Here is an 11944-nt window from a genome sequence, read left to right as displayed (position 1 = left end):
AAAAAACTAACAGTTTTATTGATGCTGCTAAAGCATTATAGCAGATAAATCTAATGGATGTCATAAATGTGTGGAAGAGTGTGTTTAATCTTAAATTCATATCTTAGGGTCTGATATACACATGTGATATATAACTATATATTTATTTCCCATCATGCACCTTTAACCCTCACTTCCTTGTCATTTTTATCTACATCTGTCCTTGCTGGTCCAGAAAATGAACATACAGAAAAGTGTTGATAAAATAATTATTTTTCAACATTTTTTTTAACTATCACTGACTCAAATCTCTTCATCTTCAACCCTGACCACTAAAAAAACGTTTTAAAAAAATCAAAGTTACACCCTTTTATTCCAGTTATTGTCCACTCTGCCTGTGACTGTGATTCAGTGAGATAGCGTCCATGCTGAACAGATGAGTCTATCAGAGCCAAAAACACGCCAGTTTTACCCTCCTTTCCTCCAGCCTCCTCCTCTACCAATCACATGAGAGTGAATGCATTTGTTCATGTTAGGTTTATTTATGCACAGGCATAAAGAATCAGAGGAAATATGTAGGATATGAATCACCAACATGTGCATTTCCACCTCTAATTAAAATTACACTCATTACACACATATATAAATTTACTGCATATTTGAGATATGATATATTCTCTCTCTCTTTGTTATTGTGTGGAAATTTGGGGAAATACATATATAAGCAACATAAATCCATTATTTTTTTTACAGAAAAGAGCAGTAAGAATTATTCACAAAGCAGGTTACAGAGAGCACACCAACAGTCTGTTTATTAAGGCAGGATTGTTAAAACTTAAAGATCTGATTGAGCTGCAGACACTCACAGTTATGTTCAGAGCTAAAAGTAGAGCATTACCAGAAAGTTTACAAAAGTTTTTTGTTTTTAGCTCAGAAGATGAGAACCATAGACGGAAATTTAATTTTAAGCATCAACTTGCACGGACGACTTTAAAACAGATGTGTATTTCTGTGATGGGAGTTAAAATGTGGAATTCCTTACAGAGTGATATGAAGAGCTGCCTGAATATATTTGAGTTCAAGAAAATGTTTGAAGTGAGACTCATTAGACATTGTGAACATGGTGAATAGGGTGTTTTGTTTTCCTATTTTACTGCTGAGGGCAGGTGTTGTTAGTCTTGAAAATGTTACTGTACCTTTCTTGAATGTTGTTGTAATAATATTCTCTCAGTTATTGTAAATTTGGCATTTGGCAGAGAATTTTGCTCCTTTCTAGCCATGGAGTGGAGTGAGGTTGAATGTCTCTTTGAGAGTGAATATGGATTTGCCATGACTAGAACAAATAAATGAAATTAAAAATGAAATGAAATGAAAATTGATGGAAAGCACCCGTGCATCCTCATGCATGTCCATCCACTTGCTATGAAGTGAGGGCAAAGTTGAAATTGTCCAAATGTCCCCCTTTCTTAGTCCCAGTTTGACCCTGAGAACATGTCAGACTGTCTGGGTTTAAAGACTGGGAGCTTTAATGGAACATTCTTTTACTGCAGTATAATAACAGACAGGTATCAAACATTCTTTTCTGCTCCCAGTGGCTCTATGGTGTCAGAGGTGAATCCTCAGAAGAGGTGGATGTGGAAGTACTTGTGAAGTATTCCTCTCATTATTCCAATAAAAGCCAGCAGAAACAGAGCGCCGAGGACCGCCAGAGTCAGGAAAAATCCTGGTAACCTGTAAACCACCAGGACCCCGGTCATTAGTGAGTCATTTTAACTTTTCAGAATCAGATTGCAAACATGAAGGGCTCAATCCTTTCAGAGGAACAGGGTTTATAGCCCACCTTTTCTTCCCAGCAGCCACGTAGCCATTAAAGTACATCAGTCGGGCGATCATGTAGACCAGACCCCCTGCTGCTGCTGTGGCCTCATTGAAGAACAGCCCACAGGTCCACATGGAGACCAGGAACAGGGGGTAAAACTCCACACAGTTCTGACTGAAACAGAGCGACACAGTCAGAGAAAACCTGAGAAGACTGGGGGGTCAGAGGCTGATACCTGCACATTATCATTATTGTTGTGTCAACTATTGTTTATGAGATATTCAGTCACAGAGCCATAACGATACTGGTTTAGACAGGGTCAAAAACCTCCCCAGCTGATTGGTCCGTTATACTGAGACCACTAGAACGTGTATATCAGCTCATTTTGAACTCCGTGGCGTGTTTAGGACAAAGAAAAGACGGTTCCATCCTCTCACTGAGCTCTGAAGGTCCTCTCAAACTCAGGAGGTCCGGTCACAGCAGGAGGAAGGACTTTATGAGCCATCCTGGACCAACCGACCCGCCGGGCCAGGTAACCTGCAGAGAGAGCACAGCGACCAATCACTGCTCTGCTTGGACTCACCATGCACACCAGTCTGTGAGCATTAATGGGGGGGTTGGAAGGACTGGAGATGGTGGGGAAGTAACTAACCACATTTACTCAGATTGCTGTAACCCGTTACCGTTTTTAGCAAACATTCATAAATCAGTTTACAGTCAGTTTTATCCAGAGTTGTGTTCTTTTACTGGACTACTGTCCTCCTTCCCTCCTCTGCTGACTCCACAAAGACTCCACATCCATAAACAGTGAAAGCTGGAGTGTTGGTATCTCAGGGTTAAACTACTCAGAGTTGAATTAACTCACTGGTGGCAGCTGAAAACCTTGGCTCATTGTGATCCAGCAGGTTTTCAGCCCGCCTACAGCAGACATGTTTCCTCTTAGAGGCTGGACTCCTGGTCTCAGTGACGCTGTTCCAGTCAATCCCAACATTTATGATAATATCTACCAAACACAGATCTGAGCATGCTCAGCTCACCCATCTGGAGGCCCGATAGCAGGGACACTGCAGCCAACAAGAGAGGGGAGTCGGATCCCATCGCTGCTGAAGAAAAGCTCCCAGAGTCGTTTTCCTGGACTAGAAAGTGAACTTTGTATAAGCAGGGGGAGGGACTTCCTGTAGAAAGCTCCAGCTGTAGGACGTCCCCCAACAAGTGCTGTCATGTAGTCAAAGCTGCTGAACGCAAGGGGAGGTTAGGATTGCTTATTCCTGCAGCATATGTGTGTGTATATATATATATATATATAAATATGAAATTAATAATTTAATAAAAACAAATATTTAAATTCTAGATGACTCATCGTTAAAGTGAGAATATCCTGTTATTTGAAAATAAATAAATAAAAATGTCGCCCTGTCAGTGAGAAAACAGTCACGTGGCCCTTTGAGTAGTCCAGTACCCCGTCCCGGCCCCTCAGGTAGACCCTTCCCACTCTGAGACCTCCTGACCCACGGAGGTCTAAAGGAGGATTCCTGACTGAGAGAAACGACCCGGATAAAGTTCCGTTAGAATCCTCCAACTGAAAAGGAAACGAGCTTCATCACTTCCTTTTTTACCTCCTTTAGCCTAGGAAACACTGGAGCATCCTTTCCCAAAGGAGAGATGAAAACGACCCACAATGCTTTGCAAACTTCATTTGAGTGACGCACCTGTTGGCTAATCAGAACAAGCATCACTGACTGCACCTTTCCTAGCCTGACTTAAACAGTAAGATTCAGTCAGACTTTAAGTTCATGATAAACGGAAGGAAACCGGATGAGCCCAGGAGCAGACAGGGAAACTGTTTCATGAAACTTATGATCACGATTTCATTTCTTCTCATTTCCAGTGAACTGATCAGTCAGAATGTCAAACTGCATTTGTTTGGCTATTTTTAAATATTAAAGCAAATGTGATAAAAGTTCGTTTAAAGTAAAACCAATTCAAGCGATAAAGTGGGCGTGTTTCCATAATGTGAGTATTATATTGATCATCATGAAGTAAGACAGGGTTTATAGTTTTTCACAGAGCCAGAGCAGACTGAATAACAGACGACAAAGTTAAAGAACATGGATGGTAGGAATAAAACAAAACATTTCACATCGCTGCGAAATAAAATGACCTGAATATTATTCAGCTCGTCTTATTGACAGTTAAGAGAAAGTTTCACAGTTTAGGAAATAAAAATCTCTGAGTTCGTTTTTATCTCTGACGTTTTCACGTTTCGTTCGCTGCACATAAAAACACGGATGTTAATTTTGTAGTCCATCAACGTTGAATTGTAGTTTTTACTCAAATGGCACACGTCACGTCCGTAACATCCGCCTAAGGAGAGTGGGGTCGGATTCCCTCAGCTGTTCTCCTTTCCTATCCCCTTACTCCCTCCTTTCCTATCCCCTTACTCCCTCCTTTCCTACCCACTTTTCCACCGGGGTTAAGGAAAACTGGATAGGAAAGGACTTAGGAGGAAATCTTTTGGACTTTTCCAACAGACCCACAGGTCCCCATCCCGGCCCCCTCAGGGAAAGCCTCCCACTCTGAGACCTCCTGACCCATCGGACCCATGCTCTCCGGGATCAGGCTGATACATCCATGAATGAACTCGGGGTGGACGCTCCTGTCTTCTGCGCATGCCCTAAACCCTCTACCATCAGCTGTGAAGCGTGGTCAGCTGTGATCAGACCTGCCGAAGAGGAGCCGAAGAGGAGGGTCTCCGGTCCTGCAGAGTCCTGATGGACAGCGATGATGAGAACATGGAGGAGGCCGTGGAAGGTAACCAGCACGACTCTGACCGGATCCCCGGTTCTCCGCTGTCAGTCAGGCAGAGGCCCCTCGGGGCTCCGGAGAGCCTCGGACTTTATTTTAGGAGGAACCCCGTCAGAGGGCGTGGGTAGGGCGGCTCAGAGGAGGCTAGAGTCCCGGTGAGTGTCTGTCTGCTGGAGGAGAGACTCCGGAGCTCCAACAAGGAGGGACAGATGCCGGTTTACCGTCCCTCTGTCCGCTTTAACGATCAATGGCATTATTTAACTTTATACTTTATTCCAGACCCATAGGTCCATATCTGTATAGAAACATAAACCAGTAGAACCAGTGGATAAGATCAGAGTTCATGAATGATCAGGATTCAGGGACACCTGCACAGGTGTTTCCAGCTGAGAACCTGAGAGCTGAGCAGCGACTTTATCATTTATTATTTAATTTTCTGAATCAATTAACCATAATTTTATACATCATATTTCTCAGTACAGTGTAAAATGTGGAAACATTACTGGTAACAAACGTGAGCAGCATTCCTCCATCTGGGTAATTTCAGAAATACCCTGAAGGCATCATGATAAGCTGTAGCTTTAATGTTAGCATCACTGTAGTTTCTCCATAAATGAGCAGTTTACAGTGGAGCTCTGTTTTAACACTGTACACATCTGAAGGTAGCGTGCTAGCATATTAGCTTGTGCATACATTTTACATTCTACACTGATCATCATCATCATCATCATCATCACACAGATCATTCCAGATATCTGAGAACAGATTCTGAGAAGCTGCTGTGACAGGAGGACACCAGATCGTTAACAAGTCTGTCCCCCAGCACCCGTCCAGCCTACAAGCTCTCAGGTGTTCAGAAAGGTCGATCATGGACTCTTTCATCAGGTGGCAGTTCACCCGCTGGGCAGAGAGAGGAGCTGACACACTCCTGCCCCATCGAACTTTCATGGTTTGATGAAAGCGCCAGAAATGTATCTAATCAAATAAAGGGCCCCCTGTTCTGTAGTTTCATAAATATGCCATGATTAATTCAATCAAAAGCTTTGGATGAAACTAGGAAACAGAAATATTGTAGAGTTTTTTCCTCTAAGGCATACAGACACGTATCTGTTTCTGTTTAAAGCCAAACTGAGGGTCTGTTGTTGTAACCACTCTTGCAGGTGATCCAGAAGGCTGAGTTCTAAGGCCTGTAGTTCTCTATGCTCCATATTTTAGCAGTTTATCTTTGACTGCTGGCACTAACACCGCTAACACAGAATCAGGCAGCACACCATGCATTAAGAATCCAGAAAAACAAACGGCGAGTAGCTCTGCAGGTCTATGGCAGGAATACTTCAGAGGCTCTGCTGTTACCTGTTTAAGGCCGCATGCTTCGTTTGCTGCCAGTTTACTGATAGCATGGCTAACTTCCTCATGTCTGATCATCCCACCATCATTAAACAACATTAAATGTAGGCTTTTAACACAGTGAGTCCACATAGTGCCATAGCTCAGCTGTATCATCAGACCCTGTGGTCCCATCAGTGCTGGGGGGTTAGGGCACCCTGCTTCTTTCCAGAATTCAAACACATTATTTAGTTGATTCTTTTTGGCCATGGAGTTAGCCCTCATAGCTTTTTCATTCCTCCTAATAAATCTAAGAGCATATTTGAATCTAGCGTTACTCTGGACCATGCCTAGTCCTCCCTGATAAAACCCGCTGTTTATGAGCGTCTCTAGATTCTGCGCTGAGGTCAGAGACAGACTCATCCATCCTGGCTGAACAACGTTTAGTTTAATCCTCTTCTGACAACGTGTTCACTTCAAATATTACTGTACATTATACACAGATCACCGTTGTGCTTTTGACTGTTTATGTTGTCACACAAAACAGCATGAAGAGCTATTTCAGTCTGACTCAAACTGCTTTCAGACAATGAGTTATAACACCAGATTTCATCTTCTCGAAGCCCTGACCGATCCAGTCTTTCATTCTGCACATGGTTCTCATGGCCAGTCAGCTGTGGGAGACTCTAACATGTAATGTCATACAGACTGGTATGCCATCCGCTGTAGTCAGATCACACTTCAACCTTCTCTACACAGGCGTGGCATCAGCAGGTCCAGCCACCATGCTGCCCTGCTTCTCTAACGTCTGAAGAACTTCCTGACAGTCGCAGCTTCCTGACAAAGATCAGCTGACCCTCCTCTCACAACTGGACGAAATGTTAGAGAGCCTTTATCAGCAGAATCTGCACCCATATCTCTACAACAGTTATAGAGCTATACGACGATAGATGTACGACTATAGATGTACGACTATAGATGAACGACTATAGATGTACGACTATAGATGAACGACTATAGATGAACGATTATAGATGAACGACTATAGATGTACGACTATAGATGAACGACTATAGATGAACGACTATAGATGTACGACTATAGATGAACGACTATAGATGTACGACTATAGATGAACGACTATAGATGAACGACTATAGATGTACGACTATAGATGAACGATTATAGATGAACGACTATAGATGTACGACTATAGATGTACGACTATAGATGATCGACTATAGATGAACGACTATAGATGAACGACTATAGATGAACGATTATAGATGAACGACTATAGATGTACGACTATAGATGATCGACTATAGATGTACGACTATAGATGTACGACTATAGATGAACGACTATAGATGAACGACTATAGATGAACGACTATAGATGAACGATTATAGATGAACGACTATAGATGTACGACTATAGATGATCGACTATAGATGTACGACTATAGATGTACGACTATAGATGAACGACTATAGATGAACGACTATAGATGTACGACTATAGATGAACGACTATAGATGAACGACTATAGATGAACGACTATAGATGTACGACTATAGATGAACGACTATAGATGTACGACTATAGATGAACGACGATAGATGAACGACGATAGATGTACGACTATAGATGTACGACTATAGATGAACGACTATAGATGTACGACTATAGATGAACGACTATAGATGAACGACTATAGATGTACGACTATAGATGAACGACTATAGATGTACGACTATAGATGAACGACGATAGATGAACGACGATAGATGTACGACTATAGATGTACGACTATAGATGAACGACTATAGATGTACGACTATAGATGTACGACTATAGATGAACGACTATAGATGAACGACTATAGATGTACGACTATAGATGAACGACTATAGATGAACGACGATAGATGTACGACTATAGATGTACGACTATAGATGAACGACTATAGATGTACGACTATAGATGAACGACTATAGATGAACGACTATAGATGAACGACTATAGATGTACGACTATAGATGAACGACTATAGATGAACGACGATAGATGTACGACTATAGATGAACGACTATAGATGTACGACTATAGATGAACGACTATAGATGAACGACTATAGATGAACGATTATAGATGAACGACTATAGATGAACGACTATAGATGAACGACTATAGATGAACGACGATAGATGTACGACTATAGATGTACGACTATAGATGAACGACTATAGATGTACGACTATAGATGAACGACTATAGATGAACGACTATAGATGAACGATTATAGATGAACGACTATAGATGAACGACGATAGATGTACGACTATAGATGTACGACTATAGATGAACGACTATAGATGAACGACGATAGATGTACGACTATAGATGTACGACTATAGATGAACGACTATAGATGTACGACTATAGATGAACGACTATAGATGAACGACTATAGATGAACGACTATAGATGTACGACTATAGATGAACGACTATAGATGTACGACTATAGATGTACGACTATAGATGAACGACTATAGATGTACGACTATAGATGAACGACTATAGATGTACGACTATAGATGTACGACTATAGATGAACGACTATAGATGTACGACTATAGATGTACGACTATAGATGAACGACTATAGATGTACGACTATAGATGTACGACTATAGATGAACGACTATAGATGAACGACTATAGATGAACGAGTATAGATGAACGATTATAGATGAACGACTATAGATGTACGACTATAGATCTACGACTATAGATGTACAATTATAGATGTACGACTATAGATGTACGACTATAGATGAACGACTATAGATGAACGACTATAGATCTACGACTATAGATCTACGACTATAGATGTACAATTATAGATGTACTACTATAGATGTACAACTATAGATGTACACACAATCACAGATGCACATACAGTTATAGATGTACAATTATAGATGTACGACTATAGATGTACGACTATAGATGTACAATTATAAGTGTACAACTATAGATGTACAATTATAGATGTACGACTATAGATGTATGATTATAGATGTATGACTATAGATGAACGACTATAGATGAATGACTATAGATGTACAATTATAGATGAATGACTATAGATGAACGACTATAGATGTACAATTATAGATGTACGACTATAGATGTACAACTATAGATGTACGACTATAGATGAATGACTATAGATGTACAATTATAGATGTACAACTATAGATGTACGACTATAGATGTACGACTATAGATGTACGACTATAGATGTACGACTATAGATGAACGACTATAGATGTACGACTATAGATGAACGACTATAGATGTACGACTATAGATGAACGACTATAGATGTACGACTATAGATGAACGACTATAGATGTACAATTATAGATGTACGACTATAGATGTACGACTAAAGATGAACGACTATAGATGTACGACTATAGATGTACGACTATAGACGAACCACTATAGAGGAACGACTATAGACGAACGACTATAGACGAACGACTATAGACGTACGACTATAGACGAACGACTATAGACGAACGACTATAGATGTACGACTATAGATGAACGACTATAGATGAACGACTATAGATCTACGACTATAGATGTACAATTATAGATGTACAACTATAGATGTACGACTATAGATGTACGACTATAGATGAACGACTATAGATGTACAATTATAGATGTACGACTATAGATGTAAGACTATAGATGAACGACTATAGATGAACGACTATAGATGTACGACTATAGATGAACGACTATAGATGTACGACTATAGATGTACGACTATAGACGAACCACTATAGACGCATTTAACTACAGACTCTAAGGCGATCATAGACTAATCGCGACTATAGACGTACGACTATAGACGAACGACTATAGACGAACGACTATAGATGTACGACTATAGATGAACGACTATAGACGAACGACTATAGACGTACGACAATAGATGTACGACTATAGACGAACGACTATAGACGAACGACTATAGACGTACGACAATAGATGTACGACTATAGATGTACGACTATAGATGTACAATTATAAGTGTACAACTATAGATGTACAATTATAGATGTACGACTATAGATGTATGATTATAGATGTATGACTATAGATGAACGACTATAGATGAATGACTATAGATGTACAATTATAGATGAATGACTATAGATGTACAACTATAGATGTACGACTAAAGATGTACGACTATAAATGAACAACTATAGATGTACGACTATAGATGAATGACTATAGATGTACAATTATAGATGTACGACATTAGATGAAAGACCATAGATGAATGACTATAGATGTACAATTATAGATGAATGACTATAGATGAACGACTATAGATGTACAATTATAGATGTACGACTAAAGATGTACGACTATAAATGAACAACTATAGATGTACGACTATAGATGAACGACTATAGATGTACAATTATAGATGTACTACTATAGATGTACGACTATAGATGTACGACTATAGATGAACGACTATAGATGTACAATTATAGATGTACTACTATAGATGTACAACTATAGATGTACACACAATCACAGATGCACATACAGTTATAGATGTACAATTATAGATGTACGACATTAGATGAAAGACCATAGATGAATGACTATAGATGTACAATTATAGATGAATGACTATAGATGAACGACTATAGATGTACAATTATAGATGTACGACTATAGATGTACAACTATAGATGTACGACTAAAGATGTATGACTATAAATGAACAACTATAGATGTATGACTATAGATGAACGACTATAGATGTACAATTATAGATGTACTACTATAGATGTACGACTATAGATGTACGACTATAGATGAACGACTATAGATGTACAATTATAGATGTACTACTATAGATGTACAACTATAGATGTACGACTATAGATGAATGACTATAGATGTACAATTATAGATGTACGACATTAGATGAAAGACCATAGATGAATGACTATAGATGTACAATTATAGATGTACGACTATAGATGAACGACTATAGATGTACAATTATAGATGTACTACTATAGATGTACGACTATAGATGTACGACTATAGATGAACGACTATAGATGTACAATTATAGATGTACTACTATAGATGTACAACTATAGATGTACACGCAATCACAGATGCACATACAGTTATAGATGTACAATTATAGATGTACACACAAGTATAGATGTACAACTATAGATGTGCGTGCAGTTGTAGATGTACAGTGGTGTGAAAAGTATTTGCCCCCTCTCTGATTCCGGAGTTTTTTGCAGATTTATCACACTTAAATATCTCAGTCAATCAAACCAATTTAAATATTTCACAAAGACAACCCAAGTAAATAGAAAATGCAGTGTTTGAAAGATTATCTAATTTTTTAAGAAGGAAAAAATCCCAAGCTCTCTTTCCCTGTGTGAAACAGTAATTGCCCCCTGAACCTAATAGCTTGTTGTTCCATCCTTGGCAGCAATAACTGAAATCAAGCGCTTGCGGGTGATGAGTCTTTCTCATCACTGTGGAGGATTTTTGACCCTCTCTTCTTCACAGAATTGCTTTAACTCAGCCATATTGGAGGGTTTTCCAGCTTGAACTGCCGTTTAAGGTCACACCACAGTATCTCAGTTGTATTTAAGTCCAGAACCTGACTGGGCCACTCCAAAACCTTAATTTAGTTTTTCTTAAGCCATTCAGAGGTGGACTTGCAGGTGTGTTTCGGGTCGTTGTCCTGCTGCATAACCCAAGAGCGCTTGGGCTTGAGGTCATGACCTGATGGCCGGACGTTGGCCTTCAGGATTTTCTGGTAGACAGCAGAATTCATGGTTCCATCAATCACAGCAAGTGGTCCAGGTCCTGGTCCAGACCATCACACTGCCACTACCATGTCTGACTGTTGGCATGATGTTCTTCTTATCAAA

At 39.7% G+C, this 11944-nt stretch overlaps 2 protein-coding genes across 2 annotated transcripts in view; one reads left to right on the top strand and one right to left on the bottom strand.

Annotated features, from left to right (window-relative positions):
• Positions 1–497: 497 nt before the first annotated feature.
• mgst2 (microsomal glutathione S-transferase 2) lies at positions 498–2960 on the bottom strand. The gene is made up of 4 exons (XM_041782435.1): positions 2836–2960; positions 2236–2335; positions 1820–1972; positions 498–1710 (listed from the first exon to the last, which is right to left on the bottom strand). The coding sequence occupies exons 1-4, from the start codon at positions 2894–2896 to the stop codon at positions 1599–1601; spliced, it is 426 nt and encodes a 141-aa protein (XP_041638369.1). The 5' UTR covers positions 2897–2960; the 3' UTR covers positions 498–1598.
• A 1485-nt stretch (positions 2961–4445) lies between these two features.
• Positions 4446–11944, top strand: part of setd7 (SET domain containing 7, histone lysine methyltransferase) — a 38293-nt gene continuing 30794 nt past the window's right edge. Inside the window, exon 1 of the mRNA XM_041782432.1 lies at positions 4446–4609. Coding sequence (XP_041638366.1) covers positions 4570–4609 — 40 coding nt within the window. The 5' untranslated portion in view covers positions 4446–4569. The remainder of the gene's footprint in view (positions 4610–11944) is intronic.

The sequence above is a fragment of the Cheilinus undulatus genome, unplaced genomic scaffold (assembly GCF_018320785.1).
Source record: "Cheilinus undulatus unplaced genomic scaffold, ASM1832078v1 Contig13, whole genome shotgun sequence".
Classification (NCBI taxonomy): Eukaryota; Metazoa; Chordata; class Actinopteri; order Labriformes; family Labridae; genus Cheilinus; species Cheilinus undulatus.
The sequence above is the reverse complement of the archived record's forward strand: the minus strand, read 5'-3'. Positions and strand labels throughout refer to the sequence as shown.

Excerpts from the sequence above, each read along its gene's own strand:
- mgst2 (XM_041782435.1), bottom strand. The coding sequence starts at position 2,896 with ATGGGATCCGACTCCCCTCTCTTGTTGGCTGCAGTGTCCCTGCTATCG. Across the intron at positions 2,336-2,835 it reads GCTATCGGGCCTCCAGATGG|GTTACCTGGCCCGGCGGGTC; the intron begins GTGAGCTGAGCA and ends CTCTCTCTGCAG. Across the intron at positions 1,711-1,819 it reads GTGGCTGCTGGGAAGAAAAG|GTTACCAGGATTTTTCCTGA; the intron begins GTGGGCTATAAA and ends GGTGGTTTACAG.